At 41.6% G+C, this 23806-nt stretch overlaps 1 protein-coding gene across 2 annotated transcripts in view; it reads left to right on the forward strand.

The window, feature by feature from the left end:
• Positions 1 to 23806, forward strand: part of APBB1IP (amyloid beta precursor protein binding family B member 1 interacting protein) — a 52043-nt gene that overhangs the window by 12376 nt on the left and 15861 nt on the right. For both annotated transcript variants that reach the window (XM_083579605.1, XM_083579606.1), the window contains exons 2-7: positions 10358 to 10429; positions 13127 to 13214; positions 13695 to 13978; positions 16190 to 16267; positions 19157 to 19316; positions 20501 to 20622. In XM_083579605.1, the coding sequence (XP_083435731.1) occupies positions 10358 to 10429; positions 13127 to 13214; positions 13695 to 13978; positions 16190 to 16267; positions 19157 to 19316; positions 20501 to 20622 (804 nt within the window). The remainder of the gene's footprint in view (positions 1 to 10357; positions 10430 to 13126; positions 13215 to 13694; positions 13979 to 16189; positions 16268 to 19156; positions 19317 to 20500; positions 20623 to 23806) is intronic.

Genomic DNA, 23806 nt, shown 5'->3' on the forward strand with positions numbered 1-23806 from the left:
TTGCCTTCCAAATGCTGTGGACTCCAACTACCATCAGCCCCAGTCAACCTGGCAATGGTCAGGGATGATGGGAATTGTAGTCCACAATGTTGGGAGGCTATTTCTGCCTTACATGATTTCTGATTATGAAAAAACAGCTATGCATTGTCTTCCTGAGTGATTGTTTCCTACCTGAACTGTTCTTTTAATTACTTTATTTATACAGCTATGGTTCATTTTAAATATAAGTATTGCTAATTAAACTTAACTGAAGGTGTTTCTTCAGTCCTTCCCCCACCCCTATCGAACAGGAAGCACACAGAAACGTTAAAACAGATGTTGGGGCAAGCCTGTTGTTTTACAGCACTGACTGCAGAGGTGCTTTGTGCTGCCATTGGATGCTGCGCTGCTCTGAATTAGAATACCCTCCAGACTATAGATAACTGTTCCTTTAAGATAGTTGAATATGGCAAAATTTCAGTGCAGAAACTGCTGAATATTCTCTCCCATGCCTCTCTTATCAGTCACGTGCAGGCCTCCTGAATCACAAGATTTAGGGGTTTTTTTTGCTCAGTTAATCCCATGTAAAGCTAATTAATAATTTTGCTATGCTGTTCCTGCTGGGGCAAAGCAGCTACAGCTGCAATATCAGGAGCTAACTGCATGTTATGCGTAAACTGGTATAATAGAGTAATCTGAAAAGAAAACAGCTTTGGTGCCAGTAATTTTGAGTGGATAAGCACTAAGGGGGAGTGGTGGTTAACCCTTTTTCTGTTCCCTTTTTCTCTTTTTCAATTTGCCAGCTGCTTTCCTTTAAAAAAAAAAGGCTTTGGAGCTGCAAAACACATGACATGTAGTTACCCCCTCAGCACAGGTGATATTTGCAAATGAATTGAATAGTTTTGCTAATTTATTGGTGCTTAAATAACAGTTAAGGAAGAAAAATCAATATTCGATAATGAGGCTTCCTGTATATCTGTTATGGAGCATTATCAATAATTGTGTACCCGTTAAAAAGTTTCATAGTTTGTATTCTTATTAATGTGTGGGGAATATAGCCAAGGGTTATTTACTGCACGGCCATTCAGATAGTCTTTGCTTTGCTTATTGAACAGTAGGCATTTTAATAATTTGTTTTTTGTTAAGCCAGTGACATCACTTTCCATTTCATTCTATGCAAAAACTTTTATGATTTTTAAAAAATAAATTGGATGAATCTGTTTGGTAAATCTTGGCAGTTAAATCATGGAGTTAAATTAAGCCCCCTGCCTCCCTTTTAAAATTAGTTGCTTTACAGCACAATCCTCTGCATGTTTACTTAGAAATAAGTCCCATTGTGTTCAGTGGGACTTAGTCCTTTGTAAGTGTTTATAAGTTTGCAGCATTACTACGCTGGATAACTGGATATCTTACACTTTATGTTGGTCTGTTCATCTTGCTAAGGTTTTCATTAATGTCGCTTGCTATAATAAATTAAATGTGTGTAGGGGGAAATATGAGGTTCAGGCAGTTACTGCATGACCAGCAGCTTCATCCATGTGCTTTGGTGTTCAAATAAATTCTTGCAACACATTTCAAATGCAATGTTGTACAAAGTTTCCTTTTGGACCCCCCCTTTTGGACCCCCCCCCTTTTACATGGAGACAAAGTCCATGTAGGGTGGAAGGAAAGGGGAGCAGCCCTTTTTTTCCTGCTCCTTAACACTTCACAACTATAGGTCATAACTTTGGCCGTGTCAATTAATTGTATTCGTAGTATAAAACTGTGTATCAATAATCATTCACCTGCACTGTGAATCTGCCTATTAAAGGTGAAGAGCTCTGCGAGTGTGGCTTTCTCCTGATTGAAGTACAGAGTGTTTGAGGACTGGGACATTCGCAGGGAAACCAAAATGCTTGTTTACAAAGCTATTGTACTACCAACCTTACTATATCATTGTGAAACATGGACCACTTATAAACACCATCTCCAACTCCTCAGAAGGTTTCATCAACAGTGTCTCTGAAAAATGTTACACATCACTTGGGAAGACAGGCAAACTAATATCAGTGTACTGGAAGAAGCAAAGATCACCAGTGTTGAAGCAATGATTCTTCAACATCAGCTTTGTTGGACTGGTCATGTTGTGCGGATGCCTGATGATCGTCTTCCAAAGCAACTACTCTATTCTGAACTTAAAAATGGAAAGCGTAATGCTGGTGGTCAACAAAAGAGGTTTAAAGACTGTCTCAAGGCAAATCTAAAAAAATGTAGTATAAACACTGCCAACTGGGAAACACTGGCCTGCGAGCGCTCCAGTTGGAGAACAGCCTTTACCAAAGGTGTCATGGGCTTTGAAGACACTCGAACTCAGGACGCAAGGGAGAAACGTGCTAAGAGGAAGCCATGCTTGGCAAATCCACACCGTGATTAACTCCTGCCTGGAAACCAATGTCCCCACTGTGGAAGGACGTGTGGATCCAGAATTGGCCTCCACAGTCACTTACGGACTCATTGTTAAAACCGTGTTTATGGAAGACAATCTTACTTGACTACGAGTGATGGCCAAAGAAGAAGAAAAAGAAGGAAACTGCCTATTCTTAAGAATTGCTAGACTCCTAGTTTCCCCCAATCCCAGTGTGCCACATCGGCAGGTGGGTGGTGCCCCATCGCCTTTCAATCACCTGATATTACTATGGCACCAGAGGACCAGTTTTTCCTTTGAACCATTGCAAGTTGTGGTGCATAGGGACAGCCTAGCAAAGTAAGGCTAGACTTGCCACCTATCAGCCGATAGGAAGTGACTCCAAGCCTGCTTCCTGCAGGGATCCACTGTGTGATCAAGTTCCCCACAAGGCTTGAAGTGATAGGAGGTTTAGCCCATTGGAGTTTGCCATATCCCCACTTTGGGCAGGGGCCAGCTGTATTGTCCTGTTCCCCAGTTGTTCAGCCAATCCCAGCTCCGTGTCAGTCAGCCGATTAGCAGGACAGGAAGCCTTCCTTGCCAATGCACAATTTGGAGCACACTTCAAGGTTGACACCTGTGTACTGACAGGCCATGTCCCTAGCTGCCCCAATCCTAATATCATGTATGACATCAGGGTGTGGGGCAGGTGGGGAAATGGCCTCATGGGCTAAATAGGACCCATGCTGGACCTATTTAGGCTAGCAGGCCAGGTATTCCCCACCCCTATGGGATAAAAGTTAATGTGGAAAAGAGTAGTCTTTTCTGCCTCCATTAGAAGCATCTTCCTTGATGTGGCTGTATTATTATTACTATTTTTTTCATACCCTTTTGTTTAAATAAAAGCAGTCTGATATGCACTGTTCATGCACCACCCCTATTCGTTTTGAAAAAGTATCCCCTCCTCTGATTTTTTCAGGCTTTCTGTCAAAACTTAAAATGACCTTTAGTTTTTCCTGTTACGAATTGTTCAAAGATTTAAACCTGTTTACTCATTAACAGTCAGAAACTTGAGTCACTGAGATACTTAGTAGAGAACCACTTCCTTTTTTTAAAGACACTTCTGTACTGTGGCACATTAGTGAAATAATGTGTCGGCTTCAGCTGTAGCAGCAGTTGCGACTGTTACTGGTCTGGGATAGCTTGATTGCATTATATCAGGCATTGGTAACTTCAAGAATGGATTACAGTAGTACCTCGGGTTAAGTACTTAATTCGTTCCAGAGGTCCGTTCTTAACCTGAAACTGTTCTTAACTTGAAGCACCACTTTAGCTAATGGGGCCTCCTGCTGCCGCCACGCCGCCAGAGCACGATTTCTGTTCTTATCCTGAAGCAAAGTTCTTAACCTGAAGCACTATTTCTGGGTTAGCGGAGTCTGTAACCTGAAGCGTATGTAACCTGAAGCATATGTAACCTGAGGTACCACTGTACAGTACTGCATTGCATTCTATGTGGGGCTTCCCTTGCAGTTGAGCAGGAAACTGTAGCTAGTGCAGAATGCTGCAGCACAATTGCTGACAAGAGTCAGATTCTGTCAACATATTCCACCTCTGCTCAGAGATCTGAACTTGGTGCCGACCTGTAACTGGTCCAGGTTCAAAGTGTTGTTATTGGTATATAAAAACCTCAACAGCTTGAGACCAGTTCACTTGAAGGATCACCTTTGACTCAGATGTGCCTACTTGACCACGTTTGTCAAGTCTACCCAGACATGCAATTTTATGCATACTTGTTTTCAAATTACTTTAATATTAGTGGCATTACTAATGTTTTTGATAATTTTGTGTGTGTGTGTGTGTGTGTGTTGATTTGTTGATTTTATCTGTAATTTCGTAACTATTCACACTATTTTATGTAAACTGCTTTAAAGATGTTCCATTTTAGAATTAAACAGTCTACAAATTCTGTTAAATAAATAGATGGGTTTTTGCTTTTAATAGAATGCAGTGTGGTTCTGTGGTCAGGTTTCAACTATCACTCTTGAAATTGCCACTCCCAGTGCTGCTCATTGGGTATTACCTCACCTCAGATTTTGAAATATTTTTCTAGCTCTGTCAACAATCCAGAATTCTTCCTGGCAGTAATGTTCAGAAAGAAGAAAAACCCTCCTTCCTGTATGTGTGAAATTCTGCACCCCTTTTCTTGAAATGACTCCCACTTCCAGTTCTTTGAACAGAATTTGGAGCCTGGACAGAGCAAGTCTGTTCTTACTATTCAGCGGTGACTAGCCTCCCAGCTAACAGCAACTTCCATCAGCCCCAGTGACCATGGCCAACAATGAGGGATGGTGGGAGCTATTCAACAATGCCTGGATGGGCACACGTTTCCCCATCTGTACTGTGGTAGAATCAACACTGTTGGAGGGTGAAAGATTTCAAAATAGAATGCAACCGGCTTGAACGAAGGAAAAAGTGGCATACAGTGGTACCTCGCAAGACGAATGCCTTGGAAGACGAAAAACTCGCAAGACGAAAGAGTTTTTCGTTTTTTGAGTTGCTTCGCAAGACGATTTTCCCTATGGGCTTGCTTCGCAAGACGAAAACGTCTTGCGAGTTTGTTTCCTTTTTCTTAAAACCGCTTGAAGAGGTGCAGTTGCGACTGACCGTGCTTCGCAAGATGAAAAACATCGCAAGACGAAAAGACTCGTGGAACGAATTAATTTCGTCTTGCGAGGCACCACTGTATGCCTATTCATTGTCAACAGCACCTCAACAGGAGACAAAACACACACACCCCACTACCACTGCACCCATCTACAATGCAGACTGGGTGTGTAATAGACCATGGCATTGCACAAATTGGGTGGCTCGCTGTTGAGAAACAGATTTGCATTCATGCTAATGTAGCCATTGTAATGGCAGACAAGAGTACTTCAGTAATACTACTAAGGGCTCATCCAGGGAGACCTCATGTTGAGGATCAAGAGCAGCTTCAGCACTTACTGATCTCCCACAGGGTAAATATTCAAGATGCTTCAGTCCATAATGGTTGCTGATGATCACCATTGTTAATAAAGACTGCAGCAGGACTAGCTGTTTGGCTCTCTCCATACTAATAGCATGGCTTCTCTGGGGACAAGGTACTTTTCTGTTCCCACACTCTTTGTTGTGTGCCGTGGTGCCAGATCAGAAGGACTGGGAGCTGTTGCCTAGATGAACCTTTGCTTTCTTGTATCTTGTCTCCCATCAAGCAGATTAAAAAGGAAACTATACTGTACAATGTTCGCTCCCTGCCCCGACCTGCTGCTGCTTCACAGCTCCAGTTCGTCAGATTTATCTAATTCCTTCAGTGGAACAGGGGCATAATCCACAACGTTAGTCTTGTAAAAACAATATCACATTCAAGGCATTGTTACATGTTATTAATAAACAAGATCTAGGAAAGCAGGCAACATGCCACATTATCAAATTCCCCTATTACAAATAAACTTCGAAGCTCATGTTGCCATTTAATACAAATAACAATCCCCAAATATCTATAAAACCAACCTGCCTGAAGGGCATGCTTTTATTTGATGTCATGCTAATCAGTTTTGGTGTGCCAGAAATTACAGTTGCTGATGGTCCATCTGTTTTGTATTTATCTTATGTGATAAGTGGTGTTTATTTGATAAGAATCAATGCGATGAATGTTTATGAAATGAAACAATTTTTTTGTCTCACTAAATCATAAAATCAATTGTTTTTGTCTCACTAAATCACACCCACGAGTGCCATAAAGTATATCCTAGCATAAATTTAACAATGAATACCTTGAAGTAGTGTTAGAAAGTGGAGACGCATTTTTCACGCTAGCTTTCAGATGTATAGTACTGCACTTTCTGTACTTCAGTAATCCTGCTGATTATTCATTGTGACTTAACAAACCTTTAGGTTAAGTATGCTATGGTGTGATTATCTGGAAATGCTCCCGCATTGTTTAAAACTCATCTCAGTTTAAAACAGCCTTCACCAAATCTAGTGCCTTCCAGATATTTTGGATTCCAGCCTTCCAAGTTGGCAAAGGCTGGTTTGGAACATGGTTGGTTCCTGTCCTATTGCATGAGATTGAGCCAAGCGCCATGCTCCAAATTCTGGAGGAATTTTTAAAAATATTGGTGATCTATATGTACAAGAAGCAAATTCTGTATGTGTGCCATGCTGTGGAGTGCTGTGGTCATTTGGAGAAGAAGAATGTTAGTTCTATCAGTTCTATCAGTTCCTCAGCACTTTGCTACCATTAGTACCTTAGCATGTATGACTGCATCTGCAGTGGTATACCTTGGTTCTCAAACGCCTTGGTACTCAAACAACTTAAAACCCAAACACTGCAAACCCAGAAGTAAGTGTTCTGGTTTGCAAACTCTTTCTGGAAGTCAAACATGCTCCGTTTTGAGTGTTATGCTTCTGATTTGAGTGCCACACTTCCATTTTGAGAACCACACTTCTGTGCTGAGGTCTGTCTGATTTTGCTATTGATTTTGAGATCAGTTTTTGTTTTTTGTGACTGTGTGGAACCCAGTTCAGCTACTGATTGATTGAATGTGTGACTGCACATTATTTATTGATTTCATTTTATGGATCAGTGGTCTTGTTAGATAATAAAAGTCATGTTAAATGGCTGTTTTAGGGGTTGTTTTTAAAAGTCTGGAACAGATTAATCCATTTTGCATTACTTTCTATGGGAAAGCACGCCTTGGTTTTGGAACGCTTTGGTTTTGGAACAGACTTCCAGAACGGATTAAGTTTGAGAACCAAGGTACCACTGTATGTCTTTTTTTTTTTTTTTTGTAAACACCTTTCCAGGCAAAGGCAAAAGTGTGGGATGTAGTAGTTCAGAGGTAGGACTGTCTCCTCTAGTGTGGATTTGGAGAATGGGAAAATTCTATTAAAGAAACCAAGGCCAAGCCTAATATGTGCATTATAGAATATGATTATTATAGCATGTTTCCACAAGTTACTGCATTGGGCCATTTTATTGGCTTATAGGAATCAAGCACCAGTGCTTAGAGTCTGTCCATTCTCTTACAGGGCTATAGTACTTGACCCAATTTCTGGTACTAACAGGAATTTACTAGCCTGTGAACACTTACCCAGCAGAGACAGAAACGGAGACAGGGGGGCGGTCCCAAAGGCTTGCTGAATGTTTCCGTGCCAATTTTTGAGACACTGTGCAGTGCATCATATTCCTGGTAATTTGGGGGATTTCGGTGAAACGTGACTGGTTCTGACAGGCAACGAGCAGCCTAGCTGGCAAGAGGAGGACGCCGTTTTAGCCGCAGTGGTGCAAAACTTCAGTTATGCTGCTAAATTTAAGCAGCCTCTTAGAACGGAGCTGCCCAACTGATAGCCTCATATTTATCTCATAAATATTAAACAGCTTAAACTGCATATTAGTCAGCTATGCCTAGCGGGGCCTTGGTGGCTCTTTCTCTCCCTGGCAATTACTGTATCAGCGCAGATCATTGGCCTGTTCCTTCGCCTACTGCTCATTTATGGTAATCGGAGGCGTGTGGGGGCTGTGCTGCAAAAACATTCTTGTTACAGGGGCAATAGTCATAAACTCATGGCTGAGGTTGTTTCTATCCAGGAGAGAACGGGGTGATTCTGCTCCCTATTAATCAGAGACTGGTTAATTTTTCTTCACAATTGGCAATGCGTTAAAAAGCTGTTGGCTAGGAGAAGCTAATTAGAATCCTCAATTGCAGAGTGTTGAATAAATAGCTACCATTCATCAAGCAGGGGTGTTTTTTCCTTGCAGCATGGAATTATTCTGAGTCCTGTCCTGATTCATGTTTATTTTGAAGTCCATTTGATTTCAAGAGGGACTTGTTTGGGATTCAAGCCTGAACTTGTTTTCCTGGATACTTTTTGAATTCTTTTTAAATAAACCAACTCAGCCACACTCCTGAAATGTGTGTGTGGTTAATGATGAATAAGAACAGGTGATAAAACTACAGTCAAATCTCAGGTGTCAAACATAATCCGTTCCGGAAGCCCGTTCAGCTTCCAAAACGTTGGACAACCGAATCACGGCTTCCGATTGGTTGCAAGAGCTTCCTGCACTCAGCAGAAGCCGCATCAGATGTTCGGCTTCCGAAAAAACATTAAACTGGAGCATTTACTTCCAGGCTTTCAGCCTTCGGGAGCCGAGGTTTGACTGTATTTGCTATGAATTTTGCATGCCGACATTAACTTCCTCTTTTTCTTTTCATTTTACAAAGTCTTCAGTGGGGAGGGGGGGTGTGAAATAATGAGAGTTGACTGTCATTTGATCACATGTATCATGCATGGCCAGATACACCAGGAAGCCAAGTCTGTAACTACCGCTAGATTACAAAGCAGCATGGTAGGTGCTGGAATGAGTCAGGAGCAAAGCACCTGCAATTCTGTCCCCAGAATTGTGCATTTGCTTGTTCACAGTCTGACCTTGTGTAAAGTGTGAACCAGGCCACTTTTGCACCTTATTTACAAAGAAAGTGAGAGTGCTTTTTTGCTACAGAAATACACACACACACACACACACACACAGTGGTACCTCGGGTTACATACACTTCAGGTTACAGACTCCGCTAACCCAGAAATAGTGCTTCAGGTTAAGAACTTTGCTTCAGGATGAGAACAGAAATCCTGCTCCAGTGGCACGGCAGCAGCGGGAGGCCCCATTAGCTAAAGTGGTGCCTCAAGTTAAGAACAGTTTCAGGTTAAGAACGGACCTCTGGAACGAATCAAGTACTTAACCCAAGGTACCACTGTGTGTGTGTGTGTGTGTGTGTGTGTGTGTGTGTATGGCTAAGATTTCTTTGAGTGATAGCCCTAAGAGAAATGGGAATTAGTTTGGAATTGGCTAAATTTTATTGGGGGGAGGGGAGTCAGGAATGGGTTCAGCCATTTGCCTGCTACCGAGTTTCCACCCGGCTGTATATTGAGTCATTCTCACATGTAACAGTAACAAGGTTATGACTTATGCAATCTTCCCCATCACAATCATGTGTCTGGTGTGTGCTTTCTTCGGTGCTTTAGTATTCCTTGCCTTTGCTGTATTCCTTGCCTTCTAGGAGATCATTTTGCTCATTTGTTACTGTTTTGAGCAAGGCACGTTGGCTGGAAAGGGTACGCTCCACAAAGCAGGCAGCAAGCTAACTTTTATTTCTTTGACATAATAGTGTAAGCATCAGAGGTGAATTGAAAAGATTGAATATTCTGTGGAAATTTCTCCATACACTGTTTGGGCGGTGGTCTCCAATGAATCAAACTTCTCCAATGGCCAATGAAGTCATGTTGGATCAAAAGGAAAGGGCTGGAATTACTCCAGGACATGCTTTACTGAACTCTGACGCTGGGGTGCCTTCAGATTGTCAGCATTTTGTGGGAGGGATTCAAGCGTACTGGGAAATTTAGGTTTGTGCAATTAGAATGGCCTTAAGTGATCTGTTGCCTACTTTAAAAAATAAATGGGATTTTTGCTGTTAGGAAAGTGACTAAGAAATACACTGAAAAGTGTGGAATGAATGAATGATTTAAAGGAAGACATATAAACACCCCACATGCTAATTAGGATGAGCGCTCATTGATTTATAACCTTTCTACAAACAAATGTTCAATAAAGACTAAATAAAATCTAGTTTCGATGTAAGCTTTGTGTGAGCAAATCAGGATGACTTCTGAGTAAGTAGGATATTACTTCTTTGGAGTAGGAAAAAGACACTGCAAGACCAGTATAGGTGATCAGTGACCTGCCTTAGAGGGGGGCTATATCTGAGAAAACTAGTCTTATCAAAATGCTTTGAAAATGAAATGGTTTATTTCAGTAATAATAATAATAGGAGAAAAGCTACAGTTAGTAGTAAAAGAATGAAACTTGAGGGCATCCCTTTTATGTTGCAGAAGTTTGTGACGTTTTTGGTAGGCACTGAGGCTCCCTGCTCTCACCCTTGCCTGATTTTTGTTTTTCAGATGGAGGAAACATGTGAAGATATAGATCAGATGTTCAGCGATTTATTGGGGGAAATGGATTTGCTGACACAGGTAAGTTATACTTTCTTAGCTGATTTGGAGAATTGGTAAAAGAAAGTAAAACAGAAGGAATAAAGAATCCTTCTTCCTGTCTCCATTCATCGTTGTTCTTTCTTACTAAATATAATTATTTCAACATACCGAGATTGATTCCTCATCTTCTGCCCCCATGTTGCCCATGAAATAACCAGTACCAGTCGCGAGAGACTTTTTGCAGCTGAAGCAAAACATCACAATGCCTGTTGTGCTAGACCAGCATACCTATCAACATTTTTTAAAAAGAAAGGACACTACAGTCATACCTTGTAAGTCAAACAGCTTAGTTCCCGAACGTTGTGGCTCCTGAACTTCGCAAACCCGGAAGTGACTGTTCCAGTTTGTGAACTATTTTTGGAAGCCGAACGTCCGACAGGGCTTCCACGGCTTATAATTGGCTGCAGGAGCTTCCTGAAGCCAAACAGAAGCCATGCTTTAGTTTTTGAACGTTTTGAGTCAAATGGACTTCTGGAACGGATTCTGTTTGACTTCCAAGGTACGACTGTATAATTATCCCTGCATGCATTATGTGGGAATGGGGGATTGTATAGCAGAAACAGGTTACTATGTCGTTGGAGCACATATTTGCTCACTAAATTCTGCTTTCCCTCTTGTGGGGGGTGGGGAGACCCGTATACAGGGGACCTTGTGTATTTCATTTTCAGCCATTTGTCTGTTAAACCCTTCTTCCAGCCCCCCACCAAACTACTTTCCTTCCTGTAGGGGAGTTTAATTCCCTCCCTGGCCCACCTCTCTTCTGCTTCTGATTGCTGAGTCCTGCGGCTGCTTTTCCTTTAGAAAAAGAAACCTCTGGGAAATGGGTCGCATATATCCTTTGTAATGTCAAGTTGGCCTTTAGACTTCAGCGGAATGCTGGCAACGTAGCAAAATAAGAATCTATGGCACAAATTACATAAATTTTGAAAGTGTAACTTGAAGCACTTAACCTGCCACTTCGGTTTTTATATATGAGTCCCTTGGCATAAAGCTTTATTTCTGATTTTTTTTTTATGGTGTTCAGATAGGTTCCGTCAGTTGTATTTTACTCTGTAGATTAGGAATTCTGCTGGAAGGAGCTTGCAAACCAATAAAATAAAATAAAATATTGTTCGTATCACCACGACCTCCACTGCAGCGCAAAATTCCAGGGCTCCAGGCTCCTACCCAAGGTTCATGTTTCCTTTGGAAATGAGGCACAGGGGAGACTGTGGTGTCTTTATGGCATAGGGTTTATGGACACAGATATATATAACCTGAGCCTGCCATGGAGGGGTTCAGAGCATTGCCACTCCAAAAGGGCCTTGCTTCTCCCATAGGCACACTCCTGGATTCAAAAGAGAAAATCAAACATGCTCCAAAATGTGGCTCTGACCCCCCTCTCCAGCTTGCTGATCTTTTCCAGACTACAACATCACTGCAAAAACTCCATCCTAAACTTTCCTTTTGTCTTTCGAACTAACTGACCTTTGGTGGGGGGGGGGAGGGCGGCAGCACTGAGCCACTTCCATTTTCCCAGCTAATGACTCATCCTGACTTGTATTTTTACATGCAAGAATAAATATCTAGCACCTCAGAATTAGAAGGGGAGTCCAGGCACCCGACGAACTTGTAACATTATGATTTAATGGCAGAGTGTTGGCTATCAGAACAGTAACCCCAATTCACTACAGTGGCACCTCGGGTTACATACGCTTCAGGTTACAGACTCCGCTAACCCAGAAATAGTACCTCGGGTTAAGAACTTTGCTTCAGGATGAGAACAGAAATCGCGTGGCGCGGCAGCAGCAGGAGGCCCCATTAGCTAAAGTGGTGCTTCAGGTTAAGAACAGTTTCAGGTTAAGAACGGACCTCCGGAACGAATTATGTATGTAACCAGAGGTACCACTATATTAAGTTTCTGGCTTCTTAATAATGGATTAGGTGTAAATGAGAAGATAGAATAGCTTGAAAACTAATAAATAACCTTTTCTATGTAGATATTGACACTGAGTCTGCTTTGTGACAGTGGCCACCATCACAGTTTCCCCAGTTTTGTCTCCCCACCTGCCCTCTAAGCTGCTATTTGTCTTGCTGGGGAAACAAACATCTCTTTTGTGGAAGGTGGTTTAATCAGGGAAACAGCACAGGGGAAAGGATTTTTTAAACCCTGCAAGTGCCCTGGCAACTTAAGCTGTTGCTTTTAAAAAGATATATCAATATCAGGAGGTCCAATCATGGATCTTACATTTTTATTTTTTATTTTTTTGCCTTAAGACAAACTAGATAGTATGCGAAATGCATGACATTTCACTTGCTTGTGTTTTGTTAGTGACTTGGGGAGTTGGGGGGATGGTTGAACCCAGCTGTGGAAGCGGGGAGGGGGAGAATGGCTTATAGTCAAAAGTTTCCTGTCCCCCTTATGGTGTTCACACCGAATACATGATAAATAAACAACTCAAAACTCATTTCCCCCATGACATATGAAGCAGCCTTCAAATGTGTTTGATGTCAAAGATGGGGTAAGTTATTCTGGAGAAAGCAATGTTAAGACTACACTCCCAATCACAAAGCAAACCTCTTTCTTTAGAGAATAACCTGCCCAGTAGATAAGTTTCTGGTCTTAGGATACCTTGAATAACGTTTCTACCATGACTGTTTCCATTGACGGTGATATTTCCCCCCTTTCTTCATCAGAGTTTGGGAGTAGAAACACTCCCACCTCCGTCCAGCAAAGCAGCCAATGAGGAATTTAGTTTTGCAGTTGGTTTTAAAGATTTAAATGGTGAGTATTTGTATTTTGTATTACTATGATCTGTTTGTGGAGGGAGGGGGGAAACAGTATTTAGCAAAAAGCTAAATGGACACTTTTCTCTTTTGAAACAATTCATTACTTTTGAATGTGTAAAATGACTTTGGTCTAACTCTTGAAACAATGAAAGGTTAAGCTTTCTCTTTCTTTCAAAAAAGCGATCCTGTAAATTTTACCAGAGCTATAATTTGCTTTGGACTATGGTACTCAGGTTATTATATTTCATTTCTCTATGCAAATCTTAGCCTGGCTTTTAATACTCAGATGTAAATTCCTCTAGTACAGTATTCCCAGGTGCTCTTTTTAAAACTTGCCTCTGTCACCTCCTTGGCTAGAAGCCATCCTTATTATAATCTGTGGAACAGCATCTACTCACACTAGCCGAGCAAGTTGCTCAAGATCAGTACTGAAATGATGCCTGAGATATCTTGTATTCCCCCCCCCCCTTAACAGAATCCTTAAACGCATTGGAAGATACCGATTTGGATGCTCTAATGTCTGATCTTGTAGCAGACATAAGTGAAGTGGAGAAAGCCGCATTCCAAGAACAGAAAGATGCCGCCAAAACTCAGGCTCCAGCAAATGCCCCTGTCGCCACTTATGCCCAGTCAAGTTTCCCAAATATTGCCGTTACCCAGGTTGAGGATGATTTGCCGCCACCTCCTCCAGAACTAACCTTTGGTTTTCCTCCTCCACCACCACCGGCTCCAACCCAGCCTCCTGAACCACGCACTCAGGTGAGCAGAATCTGTCACGGCTTAAAATTAGGCACTGTTTCTTTAATACGAAAGGAACTGAGTCAGCATGAGTCAGCTGCCTACAATGAATTGGCAAAGCCAGCATGACGCATGCAACCTTTCACCTACGTATGCCTGTATATATAGAGTGGTCATTGATTGTATGTGGTGTGGGTTGGTTGGTAGCTGGTTGCGTTTGATATATATAAAGCTGTCGGTCATGGTTGGAGAAGACTTTTTTTAGAATAAAAGCAGCATTCTGCAAAGTACTCTTTCTCAAGGACTCTTTGTGCCAACTAGGGTCCGAGGACCAGGCAAAGGAGGTCAGAACCTTTTCTTTTTCAAACACTGACAGAATCTCATTTCAAAACTCTGCTAGGCTCTTGTTTTAATGTAGCCCTTCGCCAGCCTGGTGTCCTCCATATACTTTGGACAGCAAGTTCCATCAGCCATAGCGAGCCTATAATGAGAGTGGTCACCTGGTGGAGGGCACCAGGTTAGCAAAGCTGCTTTAACGATTCTGCAGTTGTTTTCCATAGCACCAAAAGAGAGAACCTAGAATAGCAAAACGAAAAGCCCTTCTGTTTTAGAACAATCCAACTACCCAGAAAGTTTCTCTTGGCCAGAAAACATAATATCAGGTATTTCATGTTGAGACAGCCCCATGTGGAGAAGTATAGTGGTTCTTTAGTCCAGAGAGCTACTACGTCCCCTTTGTCTTTCTGGTTTTGCCTGAGATCACGAAGCAGAGAGGTGAATAATATGGAAGTTTTCCTGCTGAAGAGGCAGACTACTTTTCTGTATAAATTGAAATGTTAAGCTAAAACTGAGTTTGCATCTTCAGCAGGGCAAGAAACTTCAACGAATGGATGTAAGAACATATCATCCTTGAATTAGACCAAAGACCTATTGAGTCCAGCAGGACATGAGTGGGATAGCACTTTCCTGCTCCTATTCAGAGAGCTACTACCTCTGATATTGGAGGCAACATATAGCCATAATAAATGTTGGAAGACTCAGGACAGATTAAAAAACAACAACTGTATTTTCCGGTTTATAACATCCCCCCATGTATAAGACAACCCCTATTTTGGGGGACTCCAAATTAAGGAAATGGGGGGGTTGCCCAGAGTTGTGGGGCTTTGGGGGCGGGGATTGCAAAAAATCTCTCACCAGCCACCAGTCGCCCACAAAGTTGCCGCAGCAGAAGCCAATCAACAGCAGCCCTTGTCGCAGCCACCAATCACACGCCAAATCGCTGCTGACAATCTCTGGCTCGCGGCTACAACCAATTGCCCGTCCACCCTTTGCACTATCCATGTATAAGACGACCCCCAAATTTTAACATTCTTTTAGAATAAAAAACATCGTCTTATACACGGAAAACAGCAGTACTTATTTATGCAGCACATAGTTAAACTAAGGAACTCATACAATTGTAGAGTTGGAAGGAACCCGCGGACCATTTAGTCCAACCCCTTGCAATGGAGGAATCTGCAGCTGTCCCTTTCAAGGATTACACCTGCAGCCTTGGTGTCTTCAGCACCCTGCTCTAACCAGCTGAGCTATCCAGGCTGGATTGTGGTGGTCGCCAACCTGGATGGTTTTGAAAGAGGATTACACAAATTGATGGAGGAGAAAGCTATCAAAGGTCATGCCCTGCTTCTGAACACCAGTTGCTGGAATTCGCAGAAGGGCAGAGTACTCTTGAGGTCAAATGCTGCTTGCTGGTTTCCCGCAGGCATCTGGTTGGGCTCTGTGAGAACAGGATGCTGGTCTCTTCTTATGTTCTTGTGTGACGGCCTTAATGTTCGAAATTAAGACATCTGAAGGCAGCCCTGTTTAGGGAAGTTTTTAATATTTAATGCTGTATTGTTTTTAACACTTGATTGGAAGACGCCCAGAGTGGCTGGGGAAACTCAGCCAGATGGGCATGGTATAAATTTATTATTATTATTATTATTATTATTATTATTATTATTATTATTAATTATGGCGGTCCGCAAAAAGAAGAAGAAACCAACCAACTAGAACAGTGGTATTCGACATAATGGGATGCTATGCAAACCCATGCTGGAGCAGAAAGCACCCAAAATTAAAATTTAAAAGAGAGAAGAAAATGAAAATGTTCATGAAATGCAAAGGGGATAGAATGCTTCTTACTGGGGTGTGGTGTCTTTCAAAGGGGCTTTACAATCTTTCTTCTTTCAGGAAGAACAAGAGGCGCAAGCAAAAGCTGACAAGATTAAGCTTGCATTAGAAAAACTGAAGGAAGCCAAAGTTAAAAAGGTAGCATTCTCTATTTTATTTTATTTTTGCAAAAGTATTGACAGTCAAACCTTACGATTTTAAACCATTTTATACAGTCAAGTATTGGCTTGTTTCATGTACTTTCCCCTCCATTTTGTTAGCCTGTTGATTGGATGATTTGCCAAGATGTCCAGATCACAAACCAGACTCAGGTCATACCTGTTTTCCACCAGGCTGTGGCTATTCCACTTCTATTTACTGAAGACTTTTTTTTATGCCACCCTTCATAAATATTTATTCCAGAACAGTTAAAGGACAGTAGCAATAAAATATACACAAAACAATTAAAAAAAACAAATAGTTTGATAACAATCCATTAGAACAGTAGTGTTATCATGTAAAATGGGAACTGTAGCCCTAAGGACTGATAATGACTTTTTAAAGAAACAAAAATAGCTTCTCTTTCCATGAGATGTAAAAATATGTCACCTTGGCTTAGATCCTAGCCTCTTCAGTGAACACAACAGAGAAGTCAGTTTATGAAATCTGAATGGTCAGCCTCCTCCTGCAGCTGTAATGGCATGTGTAGTCGAGTAGAGCCATGGAGCCTGACATCCGCATTGCTGCTGTTTAAGTGGATATGGGACTTGGTGGCAGTGAGGTTGGGGCTGCATGGGCTCACGGACAGGACAGCAAATTGACTCAGCCAGCATGCCTGCACACTTTGCTGCCGCCCTGCCCTGCTCCACTATGGTCCAGGTAAGCAGCAACAATGACAGGCTCCAGAGTTCTGGCCCACTACTTGCCCCACGACTTCTCCAAAAACTCCCTGTGCACCCACCCACCTACCCAAAAAAATCTGCTCCTAAGGTTGGAGGAGCCTTGTGAATGGTTTCCGTGCTGTGAGGGCTGCAGGTGGATGGGGAAGGTTAGCAGTACTGCACAGACACACGCTTTTGCTAAATAGAAGAGTAATTGAGAGTCTTAAGCCTTTGGGTTTTATTTAGTGTAGCGCCAAGGCGCTACACTAAATGGATTTCCATTTGCGCAATTCTCCCCAAATCTGTTATAGGGCTTTCCCTCTGGAGTAGAATGTAAAAATGCTATCACCATATTTCTGGGCAATCCCAAATATTGGCCTGGCATTATTTCCACTACCCTTTACGTTTTCTTCTCAAAGAATTATGACAGTATAACAAGAATTATGATAGTGTAAACAAACAAATATTCTGCACAAGTACCAAAGTACAAGTTGCTAAAGTGGAGGGATTTGGAAAGAATACAGTTAGTTTCTCAATGCTCCTTGCTTTTTATAGTTTGAGCAAAATTCAACACTGCACTGCCAGAGCTGTTCGTGCAGAGATCTTATAATTAGAATTAGCAGAACTAAAGTAACATTTCCTGGCAAGGGACTGACTTTTTTATTTTCTTAGATGCAGACAGATAGTAGGACTGTGATTATTTAGGAAGTCTCAAGTCTCCTTCCAGTGAACACTTCTCTTTTCACTTTGTGGAAACAAACGTTTTGATCAGGAAGTAGTAGATAGGAACCTCTGTTTTACCAAGACCCAGTAATAATTGAAAACCATTGTAGCTGATCGTAGTAAACACAAACATGAACAACATATGCCAATTGCTTAACATGTGAAAAAATTGCTTAACATGGGGGGGAATGCATAGCCTTTGTAGCTATTATAAAGTCAAAAGGTAGGTCTGGCTGAGAGCGAGAGAATAACTAGTCCAGAATAGCCCAGTTTGCTTCATAGCGGAATGAGGATTTAGACCTTTATTGCTAACACTCTAACCACTAGACCACATTAGAGCACCTGCTCCTTTCATTGTTGTGCAGCTGGAGGTATCTCAGCAAATGCAGTTTTTTGGGGGCAGAGTATTGGAGGGCTTTGAAAAGCTGGAGGTGCCCAAATTCCCATGTCTGCAAAACCATTAAAGGTTCAGTGTCTCTAATGCAGAAAGGTGAGTTACCCCTGAATTGGTGCGTACCTGAACAATGGCTTCCTATTTCTTCCGACAGAATGCTTTAATATACAAGTGAGATTCTGTCCTGGTGAAAGGCAGGTACTATATTCTCTTAGACATAGCCCTTTCTTCTGCACAGTCTCTGCCAATCCTAGACCTGTGTAGTCAGCCATGCGGGTCGTCAGAAATAGTCACCAATTAACGAATCTCTCAAGCAGAGACCAGAAGATCTGGTAGGGTGTTTTTATCCCCGAAGTCAATATAAAATGAGATTAGGTGCTGAATTTCCAGCAAGTTATAACTGGATTCTAGATTAAGTCTGATCTGATGGGTTTGTTGTTCCTTCATTTTATATTAACCCACCCAATATTATGGCCTCCTCTGAGAAGGTTCTAAAAATAAACCACACAGGAAATGAAAGAAAATAATAATAATTTCAGGGATACTATATAATGTTGCCGGCTGATGAGGAGAAAACTAGTCCAGCCTGCTTCTGTATCTTTAATAGTAGCCTGATTTGCTACCACCAGGAAAAGGAGCTTTTAATGAGAGGGAGCTATGCATTAAAACCTCCTAATTTTGGCTGAAGCTGATGCTGTTAAAGATGTAGGAGCAAGAGCAGGTAAAAATGTTGGCAACTCTGCTATCATGCAAACTGTATGTTTAATAATGTTTTAGAGAAACAATCTGTATATTTACATGACATTTCAGTTACTCTTTACTCAAAACATGAATTCTGTCTTGGAAAGGGGCAGGGAAGTAGAGCTGTTGACTTGGTAGTGTTCCCAAGACATATTATGTCCTCCCACCCCACCCCCAGGTCCAATTTTCTGATACATAATGGATTTGAATCAGCAATGATCTCTCTGATCAGCCCAGGCAGATTCTTGACCACAGTAGCCTTTTGGTCCACATTCAAATTAACTGCCTCGTCTATTATTCTCTCTGCAGCTTGTTGTCAAGGTGCACATGAATGATAACAGTACGAAATCCCTGATGGTGGATGAACGGCAAGAGGCACGTGATGTATTGGACAATCTCTTTGAAAAAACCCACTGCGATTGTAATGTGGACTGGTGCCTTTATGAAATATACCCAGAGCTACAAATAGGTACGTTGCAAAGATTTTGGATCTTCTTACGCTATATTTTTAGAGCTTTACTAGAAAGCGTTTTGGTGATGCCACATCAGGCAACATTTTGCCGTTGTCATCCAGTGCCCATCTCTTCCTTTTGGTGGGTTCTTGTTTGTGTCTGACAGATCTGAGCTCCTAGTTTTGGTGTGTCTTCTCTCTACTAATGGTGTGTGTCACATACTAGGGGCGGTGCCTCCCTTTGCCCCCTCCCTTTACTCCTTGTCAAAGCCATCCCACTTCCCCGCTTTCCTTACACTTCACCTGGGCTGCCCATCTGCCTGCTCACCCATCTGGGTCTGCCCACCTCAATCTCTGGTTGCCTGCTTATCACCCTCCAATGCTGGTGCCATGACCAAGCAGTTCTAAGAGCCCAGTTTGTCATAACGCTGTAGTACCTGTAGGTAGCAAACTGCTGCATCACGACAGCCTTACATGTTTATTATATGTAAGGATATATAAATATATACATGCAGGGGAGTGTTAAAAGAAAAAGTCTGAAACATCAAAGTACCTAGTGAAATCTAGGGAATTCCTTTGCAAATTTTTACAAACTGGAAAAAAAGAAAATCTGGGAAGTTTTTCTGATTTGGCAAAGATGCTTTCGTATGGTCTAGTCTATCATGGCTCTTGGGGTCTGAGTATTATGGATAAGCAATTGCTTTGAACCATTTTTAAAATGTAAAGGTAAAGGACCCCTGAAAGTTAAGTCCAGTCACAAACGACTCTGGGTTTGTGGCGCTTTCTCGCTTTACAGGCCGAGGCAGCCAGTGTTTGTCCGCAAACAGTTTTTCTGGGTCATGTGGCCAGCATGACTAAGCCGCTTCTGGCGCAACAGAACGCCGAAACCAGAGGAGCGCATTGAAACCCCATTTACCTTCCCACCGGAGCAGTACCTATTTATCTACTTGGACTTGGTGTGCTTTCGAACTGCTAGGTTGGCAGGAGCAGGGACCGAGCAACGGGAGCTCACCCCGTCGCAGGGATTCGAACCGCCGACCTTCTGATCGGCAAGCCCAAGAGACTCAGTGGTTTAGACCACAGCACCACCCACATCCTTTTGAACCATTTTACTATATTTAAATATAGGAATGTGCTCTGATGACGGAGCATGTGTGTAATATATCTGTCTGTCTTAACATTTCTGGTTCGGGTTTCCCTAGAAAGATTTTTTGAAGACCATGAAAATGTGATTGAAGTCTTATCACATTGGACCCGGGACACTGAGAATAAGATTCTGTTTTTGGAAAAAAAGGAAAAATACGCTGTGTTTAAAAACCCACAGGTAAAGTAACATAACTTAGGCAAGCCGGTGGATAGTAAGATTTTAGTTCATACAGTAATGACTAGATATTTTATTTGCTCTGCAGCCCAAGTGACAAAGATTGAAGGTGCGTCCAGTCTTGGTATATCAAAGGGATCTTGAGTTGTGCTTCTTATGTATCAGAGCACAATATTGGTTACTAAACACTAAATAGTCATTCTTGGGAATAATCACTAAAGGTCAAAACTGAAGTAACACCAGAGTGCATTTTAGCATCCAACAAGGAAAGGGAGATTTCGGTGGATTTCTTGATTTATCCATTTGGTGAGCCCCACTTCACTCATTCAGCTTGCCATGGGCTCTGGGAATCACTCTGTTCATGGGATAATTAGTTTTATTTTCCCAGGGAAATCATGTTAAAAGGCTTTGCTCCATTTTACTCCAGCGACTCATTAAAATGGATGGTCACAAGCTTGTGTCGGAAGCTGCAACATCGTTAGTACGTGCAACTTCACATCCTCAAAATATCTTTATAACGTGAAATTTAACTCACTTTGTAAAGTGACTGCTATGACAAATGGACTGCTCTTTGGGAAGATCGGAGTGTTTCCCAGTCCTGGCTTAGCAGCATTGCAGAATAAACTTATCTCACACAAGCTGCTGCTGCTGTAATTATTTGTATCAGTGCATCCCAGTTAATGCATCTTCACTTTAGAACTGGGGTGACCGTGGGGTTTTGTATGAGGATGCAAACTTAAATTCCTGGAAAGCATAAGAAAACCAAACCATCCAACCCACATTTAGGGGGGATGCATAGTGACCTTGGAAGCCCATACTGCTTATGATAACATAGTCTTAATTGTGTGTGTTTGATAAAGTTTCATTTGGTGTACAGCCTGCCTGCAGAGCAATGGACCAAGGAATCCACTCCTCTTTCAGTTAATTAGCTGGACGTTGTGTGGTTAATAAGGAAGAGCCAGGTGCAGTCACTCAACAATGAAAATACAGATAATTACTACACAGCTGCCTCAATCACTATGCACCAACCTTCCTGTGTACTGGTGGGTGAAGGATGACCTGGAATAAGTAAATGGGCTAGCTAATTTATGCTTGCCATGGCACGTAAAGGAAAATAACAGCAGAAGGACATCAAATTCCGCTTTTTAAAAAATAAAATTCGTTGCCTGCTTTTCATTGTAAAATAATCCCAAACCTGGGAACAACGCCAATAAAAATAAAAATCACATAAACTTGTATTCAATTAACTTTTACTCAGAGTAAGCCCACTGAATGGCTGTGACCAACTTAGGCCCATTAATTTCAGTGGGTCTATCTACTCTGAGCAAAGGCTAGTTGACTACAACCGATAATTAACCAATAATCAGTAACACGATAAAGCATCGGTTTACAAATGTATAGTTTTATTTATTTATAAATTTTGTTGCTGCTTTTCACAATAAAATTATGCAGTGGGTTACAATACCGATAAAATGCAACAAAATATTCCCATCAGTAAAACACGCAAGAGCACATGCACAGTTAAATAGCTTTTTACAAAGTGCCGTGGCAAAGATTCAACCAAAATCCTGGGTGAATAAGTAGATTTTCCGTTGGTGCCCTAACGTTACATCTTGGCATAAACTCTTTCTGAGGGCCACTAGCAATTCTCTAGTTAAAGTAAAAGAACAATGCTTGTTTTGAGAATCACGTTTTCATATAATGAAAAACAGTTGTCCATGGGAATCACAGAAACAGAGATCCTTTTGCTCCCAACCAACAACTACCTATTGTTAAATGGGAAAGCCGGTAGAAAAGAGAAACTAAACCTTAGTTTTTAAGCTATACTTCTAATACTTAGGTTTGTGTTACAATCCCAGGAGAATCAACAAAATTGTTAAGCGACCTTCCTTTTCACACAGATTTTTTTATTTAATATATTTATACCCTCTCCATTAGTATATCTCATAACAAGGTGGCTTACAAGAATCTATAGTCTCCCTTTTGCATGCGTGCGTGTATATGCAATATAATGCTCACTAGCATTTTTATGTTGTACAATTTGAAACAGAACTAAGCAGCATGTAGTGTCTGCCTTGTCAGAGACTATTTCTCCTCATAGTATTTTCAGAAAGGAACCACAGACTTATTTTAGACACGTGTGGTCTTCTTCAGTGGTGCTGTAGTCTATAGGAGATCACATGGCAATATATCCACCTGTATAACATGCAGCCTCGTCCATTGGCCCAGCCTGCTTATTGAAGGATGGTGAATGGCAAGCGTTTTCCCTTTTTAGCAATGGAAGAGTATCAAATAAGCAACAATGCATAGCAATGCTACAAAATGAGACACGGGAAGAAAACACATCTGTATTAATATGGGTTTGACAAGCAAGGTCATAAGCTGTTGTCAAAAACTCCTGTCAATTATCCTTCTTGTTTACCAGTACCAAAATATGGTCTATAGCAACTGAGTTAAAGATACAGGGTGGTCTGTTTCCCCTTTAAATAAATACCAGATGCTCAAATATAAATTGCTTGTAGCCAGAGGAAGTTCTTAAAAAAAGAAAAAAAGGTTGTGAGCAGCTGTTTTGAGTTTGTTCCATGGTGACAATAGCAAGATGAGAATTGGGTTTGTTCGTGCATATGCAAACATAAACAAATGCAAACAGCTTTGGTCGTCTTTGAAGGGGACATTAGGTGCAATGCATGTGTTTTCTGCACAAGCCTCGCTGAAATTTTGGTTTCCTGTGCAAGTCTCAGTGTCCAAGAAGAGCATGATTGTTCTGTGTATATGGTACTTCCCTGGAAGTTAAGTCCCATTAAAATTTCAAGGACTTTCCCAAGTAAATGTGATTAGGGTTGGGCTTTGGCAGCATAGCGTATAGGATTTACTCCTTGGAAAGTCGGCATAGGACTGAAGTGTAAATGCCTTTCATATGTATCATGAATACACTGTTCATGTACAGAAATATCTTCCCCTCTCTTTCCATTGGGGAGACTCATATTCAAAATGGTCATGTGAAGTCACTTAAATTTGTTCCATGTTTAACTCAGACTTCTCATCTCTTGCGCTTCTTTGCCAAATTCCTCACCAGCCTTCTCCGATCATAGTCTGTACAGTGGTACCTCAGGTTACATACGCTTCAGGTTACAGACTCCGCTAACCCAGAAATAGTGCTTCAGGTTAAGAACTTTGCTTCAGGATG

The sequence above is a fragment of the Podarcis filfolensis genome, assembly GCF_964270895.1.
Source record: "Podarcis filfolensis genome assembly, chromosome: 12".
Classification (NCBI taxonomy): Eukaryota; Metazoa; Chordata; class Lepidosauria; order Squamata; family Lacertidae; genus Podarcis; species Podarcis filfolensis.